The 25,344-nt window shown below is 46.8% G+C and overlaps 1 protein-coding gene across 1 annotated transcript; it reads left to right on the top strand.

Annotated features, from left to right (window-relative positions):
• Positions 1 to 280: 280 nt before the first annotated feature.
• kcng2 (potassium voltage-gated channel, subfamily G, member 2) lies at positions 281 to 21,505 on the top strand. The gene is made up of 3 exons (XM_035635266.2): positions 281 to 795; positions 8,258 to 9,176; positions 20,327 to 21,505. The coding sequence occupies exons 2-3, from the start codon at positions 8,388 to 8,390 to the stop codon at positions 21,152 to 21,154; spliced, it is 1,617 nt and encodes a 538-aa protein (XP_035491159.2). The 5' UTR covers positions 281 to 795; positions 8,258 to 8,387; the 3' UTR covers positions 21,155 to 21,505.
• Positions 21,506 to 25,344: the final 3,839 nt, after the last annotated feature.

Raw genomic sequence — 25,344 nt, 5'->3', positions numbered from 1 at the left:
TAAATACAATGACTTTATTTTGCCATTTTAAATAAATTGACACCATCTTCAACAGAGCCATAAGTGTGATGAAATGAATTCCATGTATTTCTTACAAATCATCTTCTCAAGCCAGATACTCAGATCTTTTAGATTTTTGGGCCAAATGAGGATTTTTAAAGACAAAAATATATATATATATATATAGAGGCCAAACTTCTCACGAGGTGATCACGCTTATCACATGACATTGACAACAAACACTCCCCCTGACGCCGTGAAGCTGCACTGAAGCGGTCGTTCCTCCAGACTCCGTTTGGAGGAAGAGCGAGAGCGCAGCGCACCGCGGAGCGCGCAGCTCCGGACCCACCTGGGCGACCAGAGAGAAGTGAGCTGCTGGAGAAAAGCTTTTCCACCTGCTCCGAGCCTCACAGAACACACAAACACACACACACACACACACACACTCACACACACACACACACACACACACACACACAAATGCACCTCTGGCACATCTGCCACGTCGTCTCTGACGGTCAGAGGAAGAATCCGTCTCCCGTGGACCGAATGGTTGTTTCGGGGGCGCGCGCGCCGGACGCAGCGCTCAGATTCTGAACGACGAGATAGAAGGAGGGGGGTTGGGAGGGGGGGAGACTCTGAGAAGCCTCGCGTCTCGGAGCGAGCGAGCCTTCAAATGGAGCTCGGTGGCGATTTGACTCCAACGTCGAAAGCTCGAAGGCGATGCCGCGCGGCGCGGGGCGCGAACGCGTGCGCAAGCTGGAACAGATGGACGCGAGCCCAGCAACTCCCGGGGTGAGTCTGGAAACTATAGGATTTCAAATCATAATAATAATTATAAATTCATTTGACAGGTTGTTTTGCTTTAATAGAGAAAACCATCATAACGAAACATCGGATGGATCAATGGCACACAGACGAGATTCAGCACTTTTCGATTCAAGGCACTTTCGTCTTTACTCCTTTTTTTTCCTTCTGTTTCATAAATGTGACAAACTTCTTCAGCTGCACTACAGTGTCCCACTGGTTTGCCACATATAATGGGGTCAAAGGGACTAATGGTTACCAATGAATGCTTTCGTAATGTCCCCATGGTATTTGTTTTTTATTCATTACCATAACAATCTCATAATATCGCGGAAGGGACTCTGAGGGCCTCCACAAGGTTCCTTTAATGGTAGCGGATGGTATCTGGCCTCTCCTATGTTGTTGTGTTGGCTGTTTGAGGAGTGTAACAGTCATTTAGGGACGTTCCTCTCGAGCTTCTGTCATCACCTTCTTGTATTTGGTCTTTAGACGTGATCAATCTGTGTGGCTCGTGCTCTTATTATTAAGACACAAGCCACAGCTCCTTTCTGGAGTGTTGTCCACGAATAACTGGAGCCGCCTGTCAATAATCCAGGAGGAAGGAGTTGGACCGTGAGTAGACGAGACACTTTCAGAACAGCATGCTGTCCCGAGACTTCCATCCCCCTCTTACTTTCCTGTATGGATCGGCCTTATACATGTCACCGCCTCCCTTCGCTGGGATCATTAACCTGCTGATGTGTGGAGATGGACGCTTGCGTTTCTCCTGCGCCGTAAATTCACAAACCTAAGCTCACACACACACACACACACACACAGACACGCTCCCTTGAAACCACAGAGAACCACCTAACGAGAACAGATTGCAACGAATATGGCTCTCTGCACTGAAGGTGTCGGGTGGGCTTATAGGAACCTGCAGACACTTCTGTGATTCTTGTTTTTTTGAAGAGAGGAGCATGATGAGAACATAGAATAGAGGAGGGAGAGGGGAGATGTGCCACATACCTCGAACTGTTTGTATATAACAGGCTGTTGCTTTAAAAAAATATATAAAAATATATATATATTCTGCTGTGATCACTTAACTCTGTCTCAGTCCCAATAACTGCGCTTCCACACCGACGCCGAATTCTCAGACTCACCATCAAATAGATCCTTTCCCCCTTCAGCGATTCACGCAGCCCATCATCTCCTCCTCCCCGCTTCACACTTTGCTAAATCCAGCCCTTTGAATCGGCTGATTGACACTGACAGTCGTGCTTGGATCATTTGCTATTAGAGATTGTCACGGTACTTATGGAACTTCTGAGCATCCATCTGTGTGAACGGCTCCAGCAGCGGCACAGTCAGAAACTTTCCCTTTTGGTTTAGGGGCCTTTCACAAAAGCAAAGTGGGCCAACTTTTCCCAGTTCACTCTGCAACATTTTTTGCATCTCAAAGGCAACACCCAGGAAAACACTGTGTGTAGAGCAAGGCCAAAATGCTGCGCCGGCTGTGAACAGATTTGCAGAGAGAAAAAAAAGCTATGCATTGTGTTTTATAGCCCAGCGAGCCCTAATATTGTGAACTGTTTGTTTACAGCAGCAGCAGGTGAGTTTCTGGAGAATGCATCTGAGAGTCGGAATCATTACTCCTACTGCACAAGCTGAAGAAACAAACAGGAAACAAAGAAGCTTAAAACAGAAATTGTGTACATTCCCCTGGATGAAGGAATAGTCCACAGTGTCAATAACCTATCTGAAAACGTATATCAATTGCAATGTGTCATTTTTATGCTGACGATACTATCATTTATTGCAGTCTGTATTTGATGTTGTGCAGTCTCGCCTGCAGAAGCTGAAATTGGTGTTGAATTCAGACAAAACTGACAGTGCGGAAAATTCCATTTTTATTTTTATTATAAGTATTTCACTGAGGAGGAAAAAAAAAATAATAATAAAACTGGTAACTGACTTATAATCGACTGAACTTTTTCTGTGTAACAAATCTACACATCCCCTAAAATACATTAGTAGATGTGCATTTATTTATCAAATCTCATTATGCACACTCTTTTTAGTGTGGCACTTCCATGCAGGACTCAAAAGAGTTTAACAGAAGAAGAATGGTCACAATCAAAAGCAGCAGGGGCCAAGATGCACCAAAAACACCTACATTTCCCATCATGCAATGAAATGCAATATAATGCAATTCCTGCTGCAAATGCACAATGTCATTTAAACGCTCTTATGAATTTGTATTCTCCTAGACCCAACTGAGATAACCTCTGATGATGTTATCAAAGGTTATGATCTCATATTTAAATCCCCAGTGTGTCATTTTTGTACTTTTCTGGCGGCACCTGGTGGTAAAGTTGCAAAAACTGCAACCAGCTGAGCGCCCGACAGGGGAACTTTATGGTGGTGCACCGCTAATTCCATTTCCGGTTTCGCGAATGCGACGTACTCTAGACCGTTTTGTGCAACAACTATGTTCAACATGACGTAGCAAACATGGAGAATCACACGGAGGTCGGGTCCACCACATGTAACTATATTTATTCTCATTCAAAGTTGACGAAAAAAGGGTTGGTTCTTGTGATTATACATATATGAACACAGTTATGGACAATATATTCATTTTTATGTGAATAAGTTCTTCTAAATATGACACACTGTAGCTTTAAAGAGGCAACAGACAACTTTCTCAGGCTGTCCACGTAGGCATGAAGAAGGGCAGGGAGGTCCCAGGACAGAGACAAAGCACCGAATTTAACTAATTGCGAAAAATGAAATGAATTCATTTTGACTATGGTGGTCCTGACTGAACTGTATTCTTTAAAAGGTACTGTATTGAAAAAAACGTAACTGTGTGATTTAGCTCATTATTGGCTCCATTGCCGGTGTCCAGTGTATTCTGCAAAAGCAAATCCAAGAGTCCAAGTCTATTTTTTAAGCTTTTAATGCCTTTTCATTAAGTACATAATGGGAGTCAGAGTATAAAAAGCAGTGTCTACTTGGAGCAACGCATTTATCCCATTTCTAATTCATACTGCAGACAACACGGCCTGGTGTTTTGCTAATTGCCAGACATTGTGGACCGGATCAATCATAAAGCATCTCTTTAGTGAGTCAAACCTCGGCTGGTGAACAAAATCATCAGTTCCCGTGACTCATAATCTGAAGGGTGCCCCTCAGACTCTCACGTTTGTGATTGCGTTCTGACAAGCACTCTTTTTCGTGGTGATTGCAGTTCAAGAGAGACGTTTTGCACCATTCCTCGATTGTGACATGGTTCTCTCTCCGCTGAATGTTGCGCTGCGTCTTCGGGCCGGAGACTCAATTGTCCTCATATGTTTTTAGTACAGACCGTCACTGACAAAAAGTCGCTCGGAGGACATCAGTCAGTCTGATTCAGGAGCCGGTCAGGTGATAGTTCAGTGTCATTCAAGATCTGCTTGCCTCAAAATAGAATCTGCTTCGGGCACTTTACAAAAGATGAAGACTAAGCGGCTGTGGGAAGGCGGATGTATCAGCGATGCATGGGTTGCAGATTAATGCAAAGAGCCATGTGAATCATATTTGCATGAGCAACTGGTGGTAAAAGAATGATGCAGAGTTGACGGGTGGTGCGTCCCGTGCAGGTACTGTTTCTGAAGAGAGGAGAAGAGCAAGCGGTCGCCATCCCACATTGAACATATTCAAGAAAACCTCTGTAAACTGCAGATTCGTGAAAAGGAACGTCGGCAGTGCAAATGTCTTAATTCGCTGTTTTCAACAAGCGCTAAGGGTCACAAAGGGAATCTGTGGGAAAAGCTTGTCGCGCCGAGAAGTGACGAACGTGACCTCATAAGCTCGCAGCTCGGCGAGGATGAGAGGAATGAAAGTCTTATAGTCGTTTTTAAAATCACATGGAAAAGGTAGATTGTCGAATTAATGGCCCGCTTTATTAAGTTCGAAGCCTTAGGATGTTACTGTTTTAATATAAAAGACAGATACATGAACAACATAGACCCTCAAGCCATTTACCGTAGATGAAAGTGGCACAAGAGGAACAGGAACAGTTGCGATATGACTGTTGAGAGAACACGATGACTCGTGACGGGGTCTCATCCTCTGGGTGGCGAAGTTGTCTGCAACATTTCCTCTGATAGTCGTTGCGATATTTCAGCGGCGGGATAGCAGCCGCCGTCATTTCTCAGAGCCGCGCTGCCGTCGAGGCTCAAAGCAAGTCTTTGTCTGGACGTCCGCTTTTTTTTTTTAAACTTCAGGCAATAATTGGTTTTCCCTTTTCACTCAGTCGTCAGTCTGCGCTGCTTCAGATGCAGACGAGGGACACACAGGAGAGACCTGCGGGCACCGAGATCATTTGGGATAAGATGTTCTGTACGTTTATGTACATCCACACATTCCTCCAAATAACTCCTGAAATACTGGTGTATGCAAAATCCAGCAACAAAATACGAGACAAAAATCGGAAGTGATGACAGTCAAAGACCCTACATGTCCATGGACCACACGTTATTTTTAACCTCATCATATCCTTTCTTTTTATATCTTCCTCTCCCCCTCTCTCCTGTTGCACATGGGCCACTTGCTCTTTGAATCATCCCCATTCATAGGATGAGTGCCTGTGACGCTGATGGACGTTTCCTAGAAGGATGTTAAACTCGTCTAACAGATTGACGTCAAAATCGATGACTCAAAACCAGAGACGTCATTTCCTTCTTCCTTGCCAAATGTGGCGTATACATTAACCGACAATGCAACAGGGCTACCGACAGGTCATTGGGTGATCTGAGTGCGTCACGCTGTCAAGCTTCAAGCAGAGACGAGGAGAGGGCTTTTTAACTCTTCACCCCCCCATTCTTTTTTTGTCTATTTTCAAATAGCATCTAGTCTTATGGTCTTCAGTGACATCACTTGAGGGAATTTATCAGATATAACGGGTTCGTCAGCGAGGTTTAGATGCTCCGGTGGGTCGATCTTGTGGGATCAGGGATCAAAAATATTCCTTTAATAAGGACTAAACACACTTGTTATGCCGAAATCCCGCCGCAAATGCTTTGGTCTTGCATCCGTCGAGATTATTGTGCCACGATGTGATGTATTTCCTCGAGCCAACGAGCCTTATTTGACGTCTGACTCCTCTGTGGTTTCCGAGCTGCTCCCGTGGAACCTGGAATTCAGCCCCTGGGTGCCGTGTCACGCTCAACAAACCACTGCCGTCGGAACCACTTTGCCGCGCCGTCGCAGAGGTGTCGCTCTCTGACCCCCCCCCCCCCCCCCCCCCCCCCTCGGAGAAAGCGGGCTTGTTTCCAAAATGATTGGCCTCACAGTAGAGGACAAAACTCTGCGGGTAGCCGGAGGGCGGAGGGGTCCCGCTCGTCATTTGTTGTGATGATGTGCCCAGCCGCCCCCCCCCCCCCGCATTAGCAACACCGCCTCAGGCCCAGTGCACTCATCCTCGGCGAAAAACGGGATCACTTTCTGTGTACCTACATTCGGGCCGTGTTGTCTGAACTGTGCATCCAGATGTCTGCGTTGAATAAAACACGTGGTGCCGCCTCACATTAGGATGACGTCGCTTCAGGACAGTGTAACTGGATCTGAAGAGCTTGCTTTTAGAAGAAGTGAAAGTAGCCAGTGGCACACAGGCTGACACATCGGGGGCCTGTGACAGTGCCCAGTGAGTGAGACGTCACAGTCTTGATGGATTCAAGAACTCCCAGACTCGTAAAATTAGATGATTTTTGCTGCATAACGAGTGATGCTTGGATTTATCTATATATATTTTTTTTTAAACCTTCTGTAATTCCAAAACATTACAGGTTAATTCAAAGTCTCTCTTCAAATCCACAACTACACAAGCACACACGCACACACACAAGACTTCAGAGCAACCCTAGCCAATGTCTCTTATTATAGACCCACTAAAATAATGTGCAAACGACAAATGCAACTTAGATATTTTTCTCAATTAGAAAAAGTGAAAAAATTATACGAATAATGAAAATGATACAATAACAACAGCTTCTTTCCAAAATATTTGATTTCTGCAAAGGTAATGTGTCCTCGGGGTTTATGGAAAAATGTCTACTATCTGAAAATCACATCGTCATCCATGAAAAAAAATGAATACATGAGCATATACATGGCAGAACAGCCTGATCAGCTGTTCTACCATCTTCCTTCTTCCTTCTTTCTTTTTTTTGCTCTTAATTCAGTGCATCCAAGGGGGAACGTTTTTCCTTCACTCCTCGAAACTGTTAATGCTATTAGTTCTTTCTCTTCATAAACTGTTGTGGCTGAAAGGTCGCACAAAATATAAGAAATGTACCTATGTGGATTTTGTTAAAATTCAAAACATTTAAAAAATGGCAAACCTTTTTCGGTGCATATGATTGGATTCTGTGAAGGCTGTATGTCATGTTTAATAGACGAGTGTGTCTTGTGAACACGTTGAAAGCGCAGCTGTTTGTTCATATGAAATGAATAAACCATTACGACACATATCATAAATATTGAACCCATGTTGACGTCTCATGTGCTTCCTCTTAGTTCACGTTGGTCTGATTGAGTGTGTTGTGATTAGTCTGTTACCGAGGTTGTGGTTTCCTACCGTTTGTTGAACAGTGCATTGCGTGGTCTCATTCCACAGCCTGGTGATGCAGCAAATAGAAAAACTTTATTCATTTCTCTGCATCGGGTTCCGACTGCGACTCCACATTGGGTTGCTTTCCTTCATGCTTCCATTGTAATTAGCTGACAGAGTCGTTGGAGCCAATCCCAGCTGACATTGGGCGAGAGGCGGGGTTCACCCTGGACAGGTCGCCAGCCTATCGCAGGGCCACATACAGAGACAAACAACCATTCACTCTCACATTCACACCTATGGTCAATTTAGAGTCTCCAATTTACCTAGCCATGTCTATGGACTGTGGGAGGAACATGCAAACTCCACACGGCAAGGCCCTGGTTGGTTTAAACCGGGATTCAAACCCAGAACCTTCTTGCTGTGAGGTGACAGTGCTAACCACTACACCACCGTGCAGCCAGGACCCAACCCTTTACCCACGATCATCTCTAAACCCAGTACCCAACCTGGTGTCACACAACTCAGATGTATGCAGCTGCTCTGAATGGCCTCACTCAAAGAAGCGATGGGTAAGTCTGCAGTCTGAGGGCCTCATCATAGTACGACGACCGTGCCAAGTGGGGATCTCTCCCGAGGCATTCATGATGTTGCGCTTGTTTGTACAGACGAAAAGTTTGGAGATTAAGAAAGATGTTCGATTCAACACCCACCTGTTCAGTAATCCAACAAGCACGTCATGGAGGAACTTGTCTGGAATGTTTGATTGAACATTGAGTGCTAAATGCTTGATAGAATTGAACCCTGCTATGCTAAAAAAGTGTGTAAGGACACTAAACATGTCATCACCGACTTGTCATTTCTGTCCTACAGAGACATGCAGTGTTGCTGAATGGGTGACAAGCTTCAAGTCACCTTGCATACCCTCTGAAGCCCGCCCCCCCACCGCTTCGCCAATCTGCAATCAATATACAGGACAGGGTCCCCCGTCGGAGAAGCAGGGATGTACCAGGAGGTGGCCTTCCTGGCAGGCAGCACTGAGCACCAGTTCACCACCTTCCGCTTCGACCGCGTCGAGAACCCAAAGGAGGTCACCGCCAAGAAGGGCGTCTTCTACAAGCGAGCCCAGCTCCTGCTGCACCCTCAGCCCCGCCAGCAGGACGGCGACGAGATCGGTCGGGCCGACGGGGCAGCCATCATCAACGTGGGGGGAATCAAGTACCGCATCCCCTGGTCAACGCTGGAGGAGTTTCCCTTGTCGAGGCTGGGGAAGCTTCGCGGCTGCAGCAACGAGGCCGAGATCATGGACGTGTGCGACGACTACGACTGCAGTCGCAACGAGTATTTCTTCGACCGAAGCCCGTCGGCATTCCGCACCATTGTCTCGTTCTTGGCGGCGGGGAAGCTGCGGCTCCTGCGGGAGATGTGCGCCATGTCCTTCCAGGAGGAGCTGCTGTACTGGGGGGTGGAGGAGAACAACCTGGACTGGTGCTGCCTCCGGAAGCTGCGGCTCAGGCAGGAGGAGTACAAGGAGCAGCAGCGGTTGGAGGAGGAGGAGGCCGAGCTCACGTCGCCGCAGTCCTGCGAGGAGAGCCAGCAGCCTCCCGGAGCGCTGGCCCCCGAGGAGACTCCTCCGGGGGGCTGCATGCGCAGACTGAGGGACATGGTGGAGAACCCGCACTCGGGCATGCCAGGGAAGATCTTCGCCTGCCTGTCGGTGATATTTGTCGCCATCACCGCGGTGACGCTGTGCGTCAGCACCATGCCCGACCTCAGAGAGGAGGAGGAGAGGGTGAGTGCTCTCCGTCACCTCTGCGGCGGTTACGGCTTAGTTCTTATTCGCAGGTTGAATTCCGATTATGCAAAATGTCCATACTCGTTTGTGGCGCCCCTCATATTTCGTTTGGGGAATGTCATTTTCATTCAGCAAAAGCAGTAGCACCGGGCGGCGAGGTCATTTTTAGAAAACATGACGAACCACAGAAGAGTAAATGCAAGGCACGCCTGGATTTTAAAAGATAAGATATGATTACCAAAAATAATACAGCGGAGAAGTAGTTTAATATCGTGAATTATGGCTCCAAAGGAGTAAAATAATCAGATTCTTCTGTGTAAGAAATCCAACATTTCACAAATAGTCTCAGTGGTGTCTAGCCGCACAACAAAAACCAACACACTGTAAAGCAGATTTTCATAAAGAACACCACGGTTATGGCTTTGCACAAAACACGTGATCACGAAAGGAAAGGGACCCCGGTCTCAGGATTCCTCTTTTTTCAACAACAAGCCTAAGGGATGTGTGCGCTTTACAGCTGCTACAGTGGAATTCAGATTATGTTGATGCAGCAGCCCACATACTGAGTCTTTCTGAGCCGTATTGTAAATCATTGTGACAGAGACGAAGGGCTCAGGGACATCCAGGCTCCCTCTCTGTTCGCCGGGATGCCACTTCATTGTGTCGCCCCCCTCACCGTTGCAGCGGCACACATTCCGTCACGGCAAGGCGAGATCCATACGCTCGCATGTATGTGATGGTTGACATGGACCGCGCTTTATCACACCTTTAATTGAATGAATAGAGTTCGGATCTGGGCTTCAGCGCTGCGTTTGCAAAAATCCCACATATATTTTCTATCGCATGCGGTGGATTTAACTTGACCTGCTTTCCAAAAAATGAATATGAAATATGCAAAAATGAATATGAAATGAGTCAATTATTGTTACGTAACACGATGATTATGCAAATTGTCGCCATGAAATCTTAATCTGTACAGTTAAAGTTCTGTTTACCCAAACCTGAGCTAGGACCTGCTGACCAGCAAACAAAATGGTGGGCTGTAAAATGGAAAATACTTTGATTTTTCAGGGCACTCTGTGTGTCGTGTTCCCTTTGATGCTTCGTTTAAACAGACGGATTTTAACTGCGTGGCTTTTTTCGCAATGCACCTTTGATATCACGATCCACAGATCCTGCGTGTGCACAAACATCTGACACGTTAAATGGGGCAAAACATCAGTAGGGGATGTGGGAATAGTTTAGTATTGTGGGAAATACACGTTTTTGCTGCATTTTGAAAGTTAGATGAAAAGCATTAAAGGGGCAGTTCAGTGATTTTGAAGTGGGGTTGTATGAGTTACTTATGCATAGTTAATATGTTACCTTATGGAGATGGTGATCAGCGATGTCATTTAAGGGAGTTTGGAGGACAAGTGGAAGTAGCGAAAGTCGGAGTCCCACTGTTCCAGAGGGGACCACCGAAAAACGTCACATTTTTAAATGTTACCTAAAAAAATATAAATATCCGTTCAATTGTATGCTTAAAAGTTAAACTGCTAAGCGGCAAACTGAAGCAGTTTTTTGGTGGTCCCCTCTGCAACAGTGGGACTTTCGCTACTTCCACTTCTCCTCCAAACTCCGTAAAATGACATCGCTGAGCAACTTGACTTGTTCACCGATAACATTCACTTCATGCTCATTCTGGCAGGTTTACAGTAAAGAGACAGAGAGAGGGCACAGGAACGCTGACAGAGCAGGAGCAGGTGACAGGAGGTGACAGCAGGTGTGAGAGGAAAAGGGGCACGTATTGATGGAATGGTGACGTCACACCAGTCGAATCCTCGTGTACGGCACAGTGCTGCTGGGCCCTGTTCCATTAAGGGGGGCCCAGAGATGGGGGCAAAGGTCTGGGTTCTCGGAAGCCGAGATTATTCTAACTCGGAGTCAGTTACCGTGGTGACTGACTCACTGATGTGTAGCTAACCTACTCACGGGCAGCTTTTCTTCAAGAAACGCTCGGTTTCTTTCGGACTCCTCCTGAGCCCGAGGACGCTCTCTGACACGGCACTTCATCTCCTCAGGCTGACAGTCGAGATCGGAGTGCGTGTGGGAGTGCAAATCATTTTCAGAAGTTTACATTGGGGGAGGATTAAAATCCCAAAGACCTATACTTACTAACATTACATCTATCTATCTATCTATCTATCTATATATCTGTTTGTCTATCTATCTATCTATCTATCTATGTTTATCTTTCATCTATCTGTTTGTCTTTCATCTATCTATCTATCTATCCACGCTTTTATGACAGGGACAGCAGTGTCTTACATTTACTTAAAAAAAAGAAGCAAGGCAGGAGCTGAGGTCAGAATTTGGGGAATGTTGACTCAATGGCCGTGGCCTTCGGTGTTAGTGTGAAGTGTGTAACCTTCAAATGGGTCAGGGTTAATTACTGTAACCGGAGAAAGAAAAGCGACTGAGCGATGATTTGAAGACCAGCCAAATGTCACCTTCCATTACACGCCTTGAATCAGAAGAGCAACAGGTTTGATGAAGGACACCCTGGGATTCCCACTCTGGACGGCTGAAGACTTTGTGTCACCGTGGCACCAATTACCCACCCACAGATGACTCACTCCTCCTCCAACAGAACATTCGGCGGTGGAGGTTCATTAGGAGCGAGCACCCAGTCTGAACCAGCCATGGGAGGAAACCCCAAAACGCAAATGGGTCATGGGTATAATGAGGTGCCCGTGTCAAAAGAGAATCATAATATGAAGGGAGGGAAACCACAATCTGCCACTTTCTTCATCGCGTACTCTCAACTGCCACAGACGCTGGGGAGGGGTGAATAGATCTCAGTCTCTTATTGTGAGGAGACACTCGTTGATAAAAGGTTACGTGACTGGACTTTTCGTTTGCAGCCTCGACCCGATGGTGACTGGGCCGCCGTGAGCTTCGTGAGCCGCCTCGCGACGGTTCGAAAAGGAGACGCCCCCCTTGATTTGCCCCCCGTCTTCGCTCGCGCCTCTGTCAAGCAAAGGGCGTTTCAGCGGAAATCTGAACACTTGATAGAATCCAGCTCAGCCCCGTTGAATTGCTTTCGCTAATTACCACATCTTTGTCAGCCGCCGAGTCCACCCACTCCTCCTCCTCTTCCATCGCGCAGCGTCCTGAAATCCATTAGCTCTGAGAGCCCGCCATTTACACAGACCCCCCCCCCCCCCCCTGCCAATGGCATTAATGAAATGATCGTTTTTCCTCAGGTACCCATTTCCTGACTGTAATATATTGTGTACTTGTTATTGATAATGTTTTCAGTTATGGCTCCGTCGTAGGCAGTGTGAGGGGAGTGAAGCACTGAGATCCTGCCTCATAACACCAAACTGTCTACCCCCACCATGACTCACTAGCTGCTATACCACATTGACTGTACCCTGACTGGACCGGGACTGCTATTAAGACTTACCCATAACTTTTATTGATGCAATTTTGATTTAAACCTGCAGTGGTTTTGCCATTTGGGTCGAGCACAAATCAAGCTGCGAACCCAACACTGACTGACTCCTTTTAATATGGTGCGGTGACATCGTTGCCAAGTCAGCAGATAAGAAGCAACATTCACTTTCCTTATAAGCTCTGGTTTAGTCTCCACCCCCGTCCCCTCTTGGGAGGAATGTAGCTCTCAGGCATTGAAATGTTCTGTGTCCACCGGCCGGCAGCTAACGATTTCACCAAAAAGAAGCTGCCTGTTGCAAGAGATATAAAATAAACGACATGCTATGGGAGTTTTCAAGTGCACTGCAGGTCATGGTTTCACAACAGACACGTTGTTTTTATTCAATTTCTTTTTTTTTTCAAAAGTTGAAAACCACTGGAAATGTATCCACTGGAGATAAGCTTTGAACCTCCCATCATCCAGACAAAGATCCCGGATCAGTTTGATGGAGGGGACGCACCCATAAAAGGTTCAAGACCGATTTCAACACGAAAGCTCGAAAAAATCCGTTTGTCTTTCTTTTTTTCTTTGTTGAATTTGTTTCGTCTGTGAGGCTCACGGTCAGTGCCGGTTCTGACCCCCCCGCGGCCCCAGGCAAAATCCTGCTAAGGGCCCCTCCTACCGGACTCATGGGCCATGTAAACCATTTGCCATCGCCACACAGTTGCACCTGACACGACCCCAGTGCTCCCACTACGATCCCACTTGCTCCATCTGTCAGTGTAGGAACAATCAGATCTATACAGAACAGAATGAGGTATAACAGTATGCCCTGCTCACCAACACCTCTTTGTTTTTGTTCTTCCTATCGACTATTCCTTGACCTCATGACATTTTCCGCTGAGGTCAAGGATTAGTGGATAGGAATAGTAGATGGGTGTAAAGCAGGACTCATCGGAAAAGCCGACACTGCTACTACAATGCTACGTCATCACGCAACGGCAGATGTTGTTGAGGTGCGTCTGCCGTGGTGAACCGACACATCTGGAAGAAAGATGGACATTCTAAAAAAACGCTGCCGCTCCATCCATCCTGTTTCAGTGTGTTGTAAATGATTCATATGTAACAGTAACTGACATGATGACGTGCGGCTCTTCTGGGTCATGGGCGGGTACAGTAGCGTACATTATTTTTTTTATTTTTTTTGCCCAGGGCCCATCTGCTGTGCCGCGGAAGAACCTGAATGTAGGAGCTTTAACAACGTGCCCAGCTGGGAATACTTGGGAGAGAGGGGAAAATAAACTCCTCGCCCAGATGCTCAGAGGCAACTCAATATTTAGAAAAAATTAAGTCACGTTACGAAGTCGTCATGCGGTTAAAATTGCTCTGCGAAAACATGAGGGCAATGCATCCTGGAAGCGGCCACTTCTGTGCGCTTGGCCACATGAGCCCGAGTTCGGGCAGAGAGCGGCAGTTTTTAAGGAGCCGTCCACAATGGAAAGCACTTAGCGTGTCTCTCTAATCTAATGGGGCTGTTAGAAGAGCACTCAGTGGCCCACAGACCTTTTCCTTTCTCCCACAGATAAGCGAGAAAAAAAAGAGAAAAAAAATGAAGCTGGTGTATATTGCATTTCACATTTTATGGTTCCCCCCATCCACACTCTCCGGATGAATAGGGGATTATACATTTCAAGTGTTTAGTCGATTTCTCCCCTCAGGAGGACTGCTTACTCGGTTCACGTAAGCACCTTTGAAAAACTGCGTTCTGGTCCCATTTATCTCCGGCCGGAGCTCCGGCTATGGATCTAACCTTTCAGTGACTCTCCTCGTGCCCCACAGCCCCGCACAATCCATCCCGACGTTAATCCCAGCCACTTTGAAGCGCGCCACTGCCACAGCCATACGTCACCGGGGGGCGAGGGGGATGTTGACGGTGTTGGACGGGCGGAAGAGAAATGTTCACAAATGTGCTGCCAGAAATTAGAGAGAATTTTTGTCTTTGTGTGCTTACAAATGTGACGCGCACTCATCCCTCCTGACCGGGGGGTCGGGGGGGGGGGGGGGGGGGGGGGGGGGGGGGGGGGGGGGGGGGGGGGGGGGGGGCGGGGAGTGAACAGTTCCCAGTGAGTGGTGGAGTCGTTTCTTTCCCGTGGCGCAACCTGTAAACCCTCATGGGAATATGGTCATGTTTTGTACACCAGGACTGTACATCGTCTTCAATAGATGATGCACACAGATGGGATGAAGACTAAATCTGATACTGTGTAAAACACTGTAGGCTGCTGCTGTAAATATTAGTTTAGTTCTTCACGAAACCCCCCCCCCCCCGCCTCCAGAATAAAATGATATAGGCTTTGTAAGAGTTGCTTAACTGCAGTTAAGTTTCATACTGTTGATTCTTAAAATTGGTCCCATTTGCTTTATAACAAAATCAAAACCATTAGACTACTAGTTCCTTGACAACTCAACTAACACAAAGCAACCATAAGTGGCTTTTGGTGAAATTGTATTTAGGCAATATCTTTTTTTTCTAATGAACACTGAATAGTTATTACCCAACTATGAAGCTTTCAGCTCTCTTCGCTGGTTTTAATGTGCGGTTGAGACCAGTGGCTCTCACCGATAGCGGGGCCGACGCTATGTTGGCGCACTTTGGAACTCCCAGTGGCGCTGTGCTAAACTTTGCTCTCGGCAGATTGCTACGTTCCTAGAGACTCTTTTGTCGGTTGCTGTATCCGCGTGCTAACAACTGGCAAAAGTGACATCACTTGACATAGTGAGGTCAATATTACAATATTACAGGGAAAACCCAACAAATCCCACAATGAGCAAAGCACTTGGTGACTGTGGATGAGAAAAAAAACTCCCTTTTCAACAGGTATCCAGCTTTCCTCCATACGATTGAGCAGCATTATTTCTTTTGTAGCCTTCAAGATTAATTGAGAAATTACAACTGCCATTTGGCTACAGCAAGCAGAGAGATGCTGCAGTTGTGCCTTCTCTAATTGCTCCTCCCCGCGGAGCCGCGAGCACAACCAGCTCAACGGCCTCTCAACACGTGAGGAGGCACGTAGACACATTTTGCATTGGTGAACATTTTTACAGCTCGAGCAGTCTGCCATTGACTCAATGAAGGATGAAGATGAAGGATATCGACTGATGGTTCTCCGGGGATGTCGGGGCGGTAGCGTTGTGCCAAAATCAAATCAAAACACGAAGGAGAGCTTGGGCCCCAGGGAGAGTGAGCTTTCAACTGAAGTCCAAATGATCCTTTTTTTTTTGTTTTTTTTGTTTTGTTTTACATGAATCATTCTCAGCACGATATAGTTGCATTGAAATTGCTCGTGAGTGTTGACGGCTCCGTGCCGAAACGGTGCGAGACTCGTCACCTAATCACACCCCAAAACAAACCCGTGGAGACGTAAAGAACCATATCACTGCAACTCATGAGTTGTGCCGTCTCCATTTCCGCGGCTCTCTGGCGATCCGTCAAAGCGGCGCGTTTTTTTTAAACACGAGGGGGTCGGAGAAGAGCGGAGAGCGCACGCGTCTCGGGGCAGCGGCCATCGATGTTGACGGTGCCTTAGATTAGGGTCGGATTAGATTCAACTTTAATGACTCCCGCGGGGGATTCGGGTTGTCATGGCAGCAGAGAACGAGATAAATGACTGGGCACACAGTGCCGGAGACCCATTGTTGGAGCGTGGACGGCCATGCGATTCTGCTATAACCAGTATCAGCCACACAGACAGGACAATGCATTCCGTGTCCAGAAGTGCACGTACACACCACAAGCTTTCAGCGAAACAGCACTGACACGGATGCATTAACGGGCTAACTGTGCATCCTTTTTCCAGAGGGAACATAAGCATGCGCGGAACGTATTCCGAAAGGGGCCGAAAAATAAAATAAAATATTTTTTGTCCGGCCAGAAAACCCCCCCAGAAAACACTGGCCATAAACATTCTCCTGCCCTCGCCAAAAAGAACCGTCTGCAATAAATACTCGTTTGACAAGCAGCAAAAACTGTTTGGGTCGAGGCCAGTGCTCCGACTATTGAAAAAGAAATAAATTTACAAAATGATCGAGCGGTTTGATCAATCTCAACAGCTCTGGTGGATTGGAACCCCTGTCATAGCTAAATATGACCAGACAGAGGATCCATCATTCGTATGTAATCATTAACCTGGGTTTGAGTGGCTGACCAAGATTCAGCTTCCTAATCACACAAACAAACACAGAAATATACTGAGGAAACTCAGTCAAACTTAGGAACACACTTCGTGTGTGTGTGTGAATTGTAAACTGTCTTCGGTCCCTTGAAAGTTATTATTGTGACGTCAGTCTCACACCAGGTCGCCGAGCCGTTAACAAACACACCGAATTCAAATGGTGATCACGGTGAACATTACATTGTCAGTATTTAGACATAAAACGGACGGTGTCTGTGTGATTGAGCCGCAGCTGCAGGCCAGCGGGTGGAGACGGAGTTTTGGCTGATTTGCACATTCAAAAATCTGCGAATGCCGAATGAGGCAGAAGGTGTCGAGTTACATACAGACCATTTCGAGGCCATCAAAGTTTCGTGGGTTTTTTTTCCCAGGGGGGGAAAAACATTTCTACAAATATGGAATTTTGACAAACAGAGATGAGTTTTTAGGCGGTTTAGTCGATGTCAGGAGAGGAACTCTTTGAGGGATTGTTTAAAGGACGGGACTGTCTAACGTGCACAGTGGGGTTAGGGTTAAACGTCCAATTATGTCACCGGCAGAACAAGACGTGCACTTTTCAGAAGCACAGCTTTCTTCCCCCCCTCACTTCGTATTGTTACCCATGTCGTATTTAATGACACAGCCAGTGCTGAAAGTGAAAACATCATCCGTCGATCTATCTTTCCTTCTTTCGAGTATCTTGCGAGTAGGAATCCTGAGGATTCACAGGCAATCAGGTCATCTGTCTTGTTTTGTTGAAAACGCACACTTCAAGATGGTCTCTGTCGAGGGCCTCGGTACGGGGCGGCAGAACAAGGACACACACAACCAAGTGCGCACAGCGCAGAGCCCGACGATGTGAGCAAACGAGAAAGGTAAATATACCCATTAAAAGCCTGGGCGTGTCGAAGGCCGGCCGCATACTGACCCGGCTCGGTATTTGAAGTCGGCCTGTTTGTCGGATCACGCCCACACCGAATGGTCTGCGGGGGATCAGAGTTGAGCCGTTGATTCCCACGTTGTTTGGTTTACATGCTTGTCTTCCACTTGTCTTCCCCCCCCCCCCGGATCGCTGAGACGGATAATTGCGTGCTTCTTTAATTCGATCCTCCGCGGTTCTCACGCACATCAGGGGCTGTCGGTTGGGGTGGTGGAGAGGGAGAGCGGGAAGGGGGCTGTGGAGAACGCAGTCAGCCAGAAAGCCCCTGACAGAGAACCGTACAAAACACGCTCACATTCGAGGGGAAGGGACGGTAAGAGTCGCAAAAAAAAAGAAAAGAAAGCGTCACGAGCTGACAGAGTGACAGCAGACGTGTGAAACCCAGTGGTCGGCGTGCGGGATCGAGCGAGCTCCTCCAGGATCTGGGACGGCGGCACGTTTCTTCGTGTTGGTTTTTCCACGTCGTATTACTTTGGGTGTGAAGTGACAGTGCGTTTGTTTAGAGGGAGCGGATTTTCGCCTGACATTTGATAGTTGTTGTCGTGCAACAGCAGTGTGCTGGAAAGCTGATAGGGAGGAAAAAAATACTTTTCGTTGCTCCAAAAAAGGTTGGCAACAGGAGCATGACAATCCGGCGATGGACTGAAAACAGATCAAGAGCTAGTTACACCTGAATAATATCAAGACGGGGCAAAAACAGAACATAAACCGATCTTATGCAGATGACATAACATCTAGGATAATGGACGTATTATATAATCTATAGACTTTTCTGGTACGAATTGTAGTTTCGAATTCGGTGCCTTTGAGCTCACAGCTACTCTTTTATTCCACAGTTTCAAAACGAGATCGTGAAGCCGCAGTCGAGTTGTCACAACACGACGGACCCCTTGTGATCAAACACAGAAACAAGTCAAGTCTCCCGTTTGTTAAACTTTGCAGTTCAGCCACACGGTGAGAAGCAGCGACTCTGTCAGATAATAATCCTCAGTGATCTCAGAAATATGAGATTGAAATTCAAAAGGCGCGGTCATGGTCCAAACATCAACTTCTCCATACTGGTCTTGAGAGATGGGCGGACAACATTTTTGACCGACCCACCGCCAAGAGCACACCCAAGGGGCTTCTTGCTGTACAGCACATCCACAAGCTTCTGCTCCACCAAAACCAATTTGACTTCAGATCCCAGCTCAAGACGGGGGTTGGTGTTGGCCTGAGGGGACTGCCGTGTCCCGCCCAAAACTCCCCTTATACATTTTAGTGTGCGTCGTATCTTTTATTAAAATGCTTCATGTAAAATAAATTAGGCACCGGGAGTTCCTCTCCTCCGCAGTCTATTGCTGCTGTTTGACGTCTCAAGGGCAGAAACTGTGCCGTGTGCCAAGCCTAAGTGTATCTATATCTCTAAAAATGCGTGCGGCTTATTTAGTTTGAACGTGCCGGCAGTCTGTTGGAATGATGTCTCCCCGCAGATCAGAGCTTATTTGACTGACCCAATAACTCAGGAAAATGGTTTCCGCTCGTGCGTTCAGAGCTGTGCACACTCGCGCCCGCAGATGAGCTGGACAACCGCGGCGCTTGTCGAGGCCTCGCGTTGTCCTACAACCTCGAGACTTATGAATACATCTCTGAGGCCACCTACCGCGAGTCGGAGAGCAAAGAAACTCCATCTTCACTACATGAAATCATCGCAATGGGGAGGGGTGAGAAAGTTTGAAAAAGTGTCCGAGGAAACTTTTTCCTTCGTTGTCCGGTCTTTCTCCGGCCCTTATCATTTTGGCTCATTTGTATTTCTCCAACCGATCCCAGGGTCGGGAAAGGCTTTTGGTTGAATGTTTGCACACGGGGATATGATCGCTGTCTTCAAATTGGCACCTTTTCTGCAGAGAAAAACACCTCACGAACATTTTTAAAAAAGGCTTGTGTTGACTGTGCGATACGAGTCCACATAATTTCGCCTGAGTCATTAATAACACCGAAACAAACGCAGACAAAAAAATTTAAAGCACATTCTCACACTTTCTTTCCCCCGGTCTCCTCGAGGGGTGACTTAATAACCATGTAATCTCTTATAATCATATTTTCAAATATTTATGAATCCTATTTGAGCAGTCTCGTGGGCGAAAAAGGAAATCATCATTAGACGAGTGAGACGAGAGAAGAGTTCAGCTGCGGCTTTGAGAATCCGGCGTACGGCCCAATGCGGCTTTTCACCTCTCGATCGCGTGCGGTTCTGAGGTGTGACAGAGGTCTTACCAGACGAGATAATCAAAGCCTTTGTTTTTCTTTGCGCGTCATGAATCTTTCAGCAGTGTTTTGTTCTGCTGGAAGCCCTCAATAGACTCACCTTTTCCGCCGCGAGATCAAACGCGCCAAATCTGTCCTGTCAACAGTGAGCCGACGAGTCAAACAGGCTTTGGAAACAGACTCTTAATTGCCGACTCGGCGCTGCGTCTTCATGTCGTCCTTATCTGAAGAGCTTTCAGAGTTGTCACTGCCGTTGCATAATGCAATATATCAGCCCCTGATGTGTGTCTTTATCTTCTCTCCCCCCCCCCCCCCCCAACCCCCGCAGGGCGAGTGCTCCCAGAGGTGCTATAACATTTTCGTGCTGGAGACGGTTTGCGTCGGCTGGTTCTCCCTGGAGTTCCTGCTGCGCTTCATCCAGACGCAGAGCAAGTGCATGTTCCTGCGCACGCCCCTGAACGTCATCGACGTGGTGGCCATCCTCCCCTACTACATCACCCTCATCGTGGACTCTCTGTCGGTGGGAGGGAAGCCCGTGGGCTCGGGGAACAACTACCTGGAGAAGGTGGGGTTAGTCCTCCGCGTGCTGCGAGCCCTGCGGATCTTCTACGTGATGAGGCTGGCCCGGCACTCCCTGGGCCTGCAGACGCTGGGGCTGACGGTGAGGAGGTGCACGCGCGAGTTTGGCCTCCTGCTGCTGTTCCTGTGTGTGGCCATGGCCCTCTTCTCGCCGCTGGTGTTCCTGGCTGAGAGCGAGTTGGGCGCCAAGCAGGAGTTCACCAGCATCCCCGGCAGCTACTGGTGGGCGGTGATCTCCATGACCACGGTGGGCTACGGGGACATGGTGCCCAGGAGCATCCCTGGCCAGGTGGTGGCGCTCAGCAGCATCCTGAGCGGCATTCTGCTCATGGCCTTCCCCGTCACGTCCATCTTTCACACCTTCTCCCGCTCCTACGTGGAGCTGAAGGAGGAGCAGATCCGCGCGCTGAGGCAGAAGCCGGACTCGCAGGACAGCACCAAGTCCCAGAACAGCGAGGACTCGCAGGACACGGACAGCTACCACGGCGTCACGGAGGCCGCAGTCTCCTCTGTGCAGCGGAGGAAGTCCTTGGCTGTCCGGAGGGCGGCTGAGATTAGAGCGTCCGTGCAAACTTAGCAAGTGGCAGCCTGGGACCTGACGACAGCAGCGGGACAGTGAACCGGGACATATTTCTTCTCTGGAGCTTGCGGTCTCCGTTCTCGATCAACGACTCTACGGGTTTCCTGAATTTCACAGAGGAGCCGCCGAGGTCTGACTTTAAAGGACGACGGTACAATACTCACGATTAAACCACTCTAGTCAAAAGATAACTGAACACTGATAAAGGCTTGCACTCCCACTGACTGTGATTCAGGCTTGAGCCTGTGCAAAAAGGGAAATATAATACGCAGACCTCCGAGTGATACATAATGTATCTTACGTTGTTGCGTTCGAGGGGATTGTCTCGAATAAAGATGTCTGCTGAGATGCGGTTTATTATTGACATGGAACATCATCTCCATTCACCCCGTATCGACTCCTATGTAAGTCTCATATATGTGTTCAATGATGTCAGGTTCATTTGCAGTCGAGCAAAGCATATTGACGACCACAGCCAATCTACACAAATCTGACGCATCTGTCAAAGGGCGCTGCAGTTTGGTCGATTGGTGAATGACAACATCCGTCTCTACGTGAGACGAATAGAATAGTTTGACTTTTTCATTTTAGGTTTGTCTTTAGATGACAGGAGTGATACCACTCTCCCACATATCACTCACGACACGTGGGCAAAAGTTTGCCCCAGTCGCCTCGCAAACTCGCGGGGAGGTCGGGACCTCAGGAAGTTGCACTCGGCCAAGACATAATCCAGCACATGAAACCACAAATGATCCTTTTTACACTAGGAATAATGTTGTCTGACCTTTTTTTTCTTCTTCTTAGCTCTTAGTGAGCCAAACTAGCCATTTTCCCTCACTCTGGGTCTGTATGATCTAGCGGCATATTGACAGGAATTAAGATTTGCGAGTGGTATCAATCTTGTGGTGTAATTCTCTGCGAGGAAACAAACGTATTCCCCCTCAAAATGTCAACCTGTAACAATTGAGCGATCAGACTTAAATCACAGTGTGAAGTTGACCCATTGGGGATTTTTAAATTGGTTTTGAGTGGGACAGTTCATCATTGACTTAGGGAGTAGTAGTTTACGAAAATAAAAACTTACTAACTCCACTCCACAAGACCACTTACTGGCATTCAAACACATCTCCCAGTCTTCAACAGTTAATGGAGTTTACTCAGTTGTCGTTGATATGGCCTATAGCTGTTTTCATGTGACCAAGTTGAAGATTAAAAAGCCACCAATAAAGCTATATGACATTTCAAACTGCGGAGAACTCCATTTGCTGACGAAAGCCATGAGATGCAGTTCAGTGCTCCGGAAAAAAACCTTGACTCAAGATTTTATTGTGAACAGACCGTGCTAAAGATACAATGTTGGTCAATATGAAAAAAAAAAAAAACATCAACTGTAAGAATTTTTATGGAATCTGGTGCAGTTATTCCTATTTATTTACTGGGCTATTTAGGGTACATGGAGGATGAATATTAACATTCCCCCCCCCCAGTATGTGTCATTGAGGTAAACCGCGATTTTGCATTTTGTAAAATTCCAGGCTTATGGCAAATCTGCACAGGTCACATTACCAGTGTGAGACACGGAGATCACGGTACGTTGGCGCCGGTCCTTTTGTTGCATATCGGTGGCCGGATTTAGAGCATTTCTTTAATTTGCATAAACTAGTTAGAGAAACAAAACATTTTGCCGAAAGTTTTAATTCTCTTCAAAGAAGCCAACTGGTCGGGGCAAATATTATACATCCAGCTCAGGGCAACGAACACATGCAGACCTGAGAGGCTTTTAAAGTCAGAACCAATTACAGTTGTTGCAGATATATTTTTGCCTGAGAAGATTTCCCCATTTAATTGCAAATACTGCACCTCATTTTCTTTGACTTTGAGGGACTTGTACTTTGAAGTGACACACACACACATGAAAAAAAAACATTTCCTCAAATTGTTGTCAAGTTGGAACCAATCATAGCTCTGTGAGTGCCTGAGAGTGCAAAAAAGGTTCAGATATTTTTAATATGCCATGCAGAATTTAAGGAGCTCTTTTTTTTGGGGGGGGGGGGGGGGGGGGGGGGGTGTTTGCCAACTCTGAATCGCAGTCACTGGATTAACTGAATCATTAAAAAGCATGAAAATATATTACACTGAGCACTCCATTGTCAAACCATTGCATCTACAATATTTAGGTTTTACAGAAATTAACGTTTTTGACGAGGAGGGGATGGTGCGGTGAGCAGGAATCCAATTTTAATGGGCTCGCGCGTCGAAATCCATGGCCTGAGGAACGGCTTCTTTTGAACAACGTAATAAAGATTATAATGAACACAGTCCCGTGTGGAGAGGCGTTGATTTAACTATGTATAACACACTAGGACGCTCTCAGATTAGCAAGACAGCGCGTGCTGTGCTCCTGCACTTAGAACATCTCAAATTGGTTCGTCTGTGGCCCCGTTGATGTTTTTTTTCCACCACAGCCCTTATTAAAAATAAATTTGTGATGTTGGCTCGGTGCACTCAATGAAATTTTTAAACTCCGAAGACTGATTCTGTTTCAAAGGGTTGCTCCAGTTCACTCGTCGCTCTGCAGGGTCGAGCTGAGGATCGGACTGAGGAAGGGGTGGGGGGGGAGAAAATAGAGCCTGAACTTGATTCACCTCCTGGTTGTGATCTCCATCCATTCATCGTCGCAGTTTGTTTCCAGTGCCACTAACGGGAACAGCAAGTCAGCGAAAGAATATAACAGTTGCCGTCGTACACATCCAGCAGACCTCGAACAACATTATAATCTATTTGGCGCCGTGTTTCTTACAAAAGCAAAAAAAACGTGCAAAACCGGAAAGGAAAGTTTCATACATTATTTTGTGTAGTATAGTCCTGGATGCCACTATTTATATCAGATGTTAAGTCTCATCATTTATTGGACTGGAGGAACTGAAACAGTAAAGTCACAGGTCAGACAAATAATTATTAAGGTGAAACTTGCTTATGAAGTCCCATAAAGCCATGCGGAGCGGCAAATTCTGCTGAGAATCTCCTGTTTTACCCCCCGTGTGATTAGATACGTTGGTACCACAAAAAATATATATATATATTTTGGCCCCTTTAGTATTGAGTTTCTACAAGCTCAAACATTCAAGCGGCTCTCCAGGAAGCACCGGAGTTACTGAGTTTAAGAAGAGTCCCCTGCCATTACATACCCGTTTGATGCGGCGGTGCACTTTTGAAGAGAGCCAATATGTGCTCAGCACAAGGCACTGGAGGATTTGCAAAGGACGGTAGCAGACATTTTACAGGATTTATCAAACAGAAGCCCTCTCACACCCTCTCGCACTCCTGAGGCACCGAGCACAATTTAAAAATTTTCACGGCTGTGTCATAAGTTAGACATCAAAAGTGTAAACACATTTCTGTCAGCAGGGCCCATTGGATTCATATACAGTCCAATTATGTGTTATAGATGACACATTCATAGTTTGCCCCTTTTGTGAAGATTGCATTATTAAGTCATGATTTTGTTTTGCAAATCAATACAGTAATACAACTTACAGAAAAATAAAATCAACGCACAAATGTTCTTGTAGCCTAATCTATAGGTGGCGGACGTGTCTTGGTTAATGGCACGTTGAACGACGTAAAGGAGACATATTATGCTCATATTCAGGTTCATACTATTAATTTGGGTTAACACTTGAAAATGTTTAGCCTCCCGATAAACCCGTCTGCTCTGATTGGCCAGCTGGCCCAGTCTGTTGTGATTGGTCAACCGACTTCAAGAAGTGTAGGAAATGTTACGCCCCTTCACCAGAAAAGTGGAGATTCTCAGAATGCAGGCAGGGTTACCCCAAAAAGAGTCCAACTGTGACATCACAGTGGGGGAGAAATCGCAATTAGTCGTTCAGAGCCAGGCTGTAGGGCTTAGCCAGTCCACAGAAAACAACAGGGTGGTCTTTTTACACAGTTTGTGGGCTGGCAGGCTCCACAGATTCATACATTTAAGTGCACAAACTCTGAAAAATAGATTTTTGCACCATATGTCACCTTTAAAGGACAATTATAAATCTGTATCTGCATTTAGAAAATGGCTTTTCATATCCATCTTTTTTTACCCCTTTCTGGCTGCCACATCTATTATCAGCGGAGACCTTGATGCCAAAGCCGAGCACATAAGAATTTATGTGCTTGTTATTGATTCAGAT

The sequence above is a fragment of the Scophthalmus maximus genome, chromosome 5, assembly GCF_022379125.1.
Source record: "Scophthalmus maximus strain ysfricsl-2021 chromosome 5, ASM2237912v1, whole genome shotgun sequence".
NCBI classification, from domain to species: domain Eukaryota; kingdom Metazoa; phylum Chordata; class Actinopteri; order Pleuronectiformes; family Scophthalmidae; genus Scophthalmus; species Scophthalmus maximus.
This window is presented reverse-complemented; position numbering and strand designations above follow the sequence as displayed.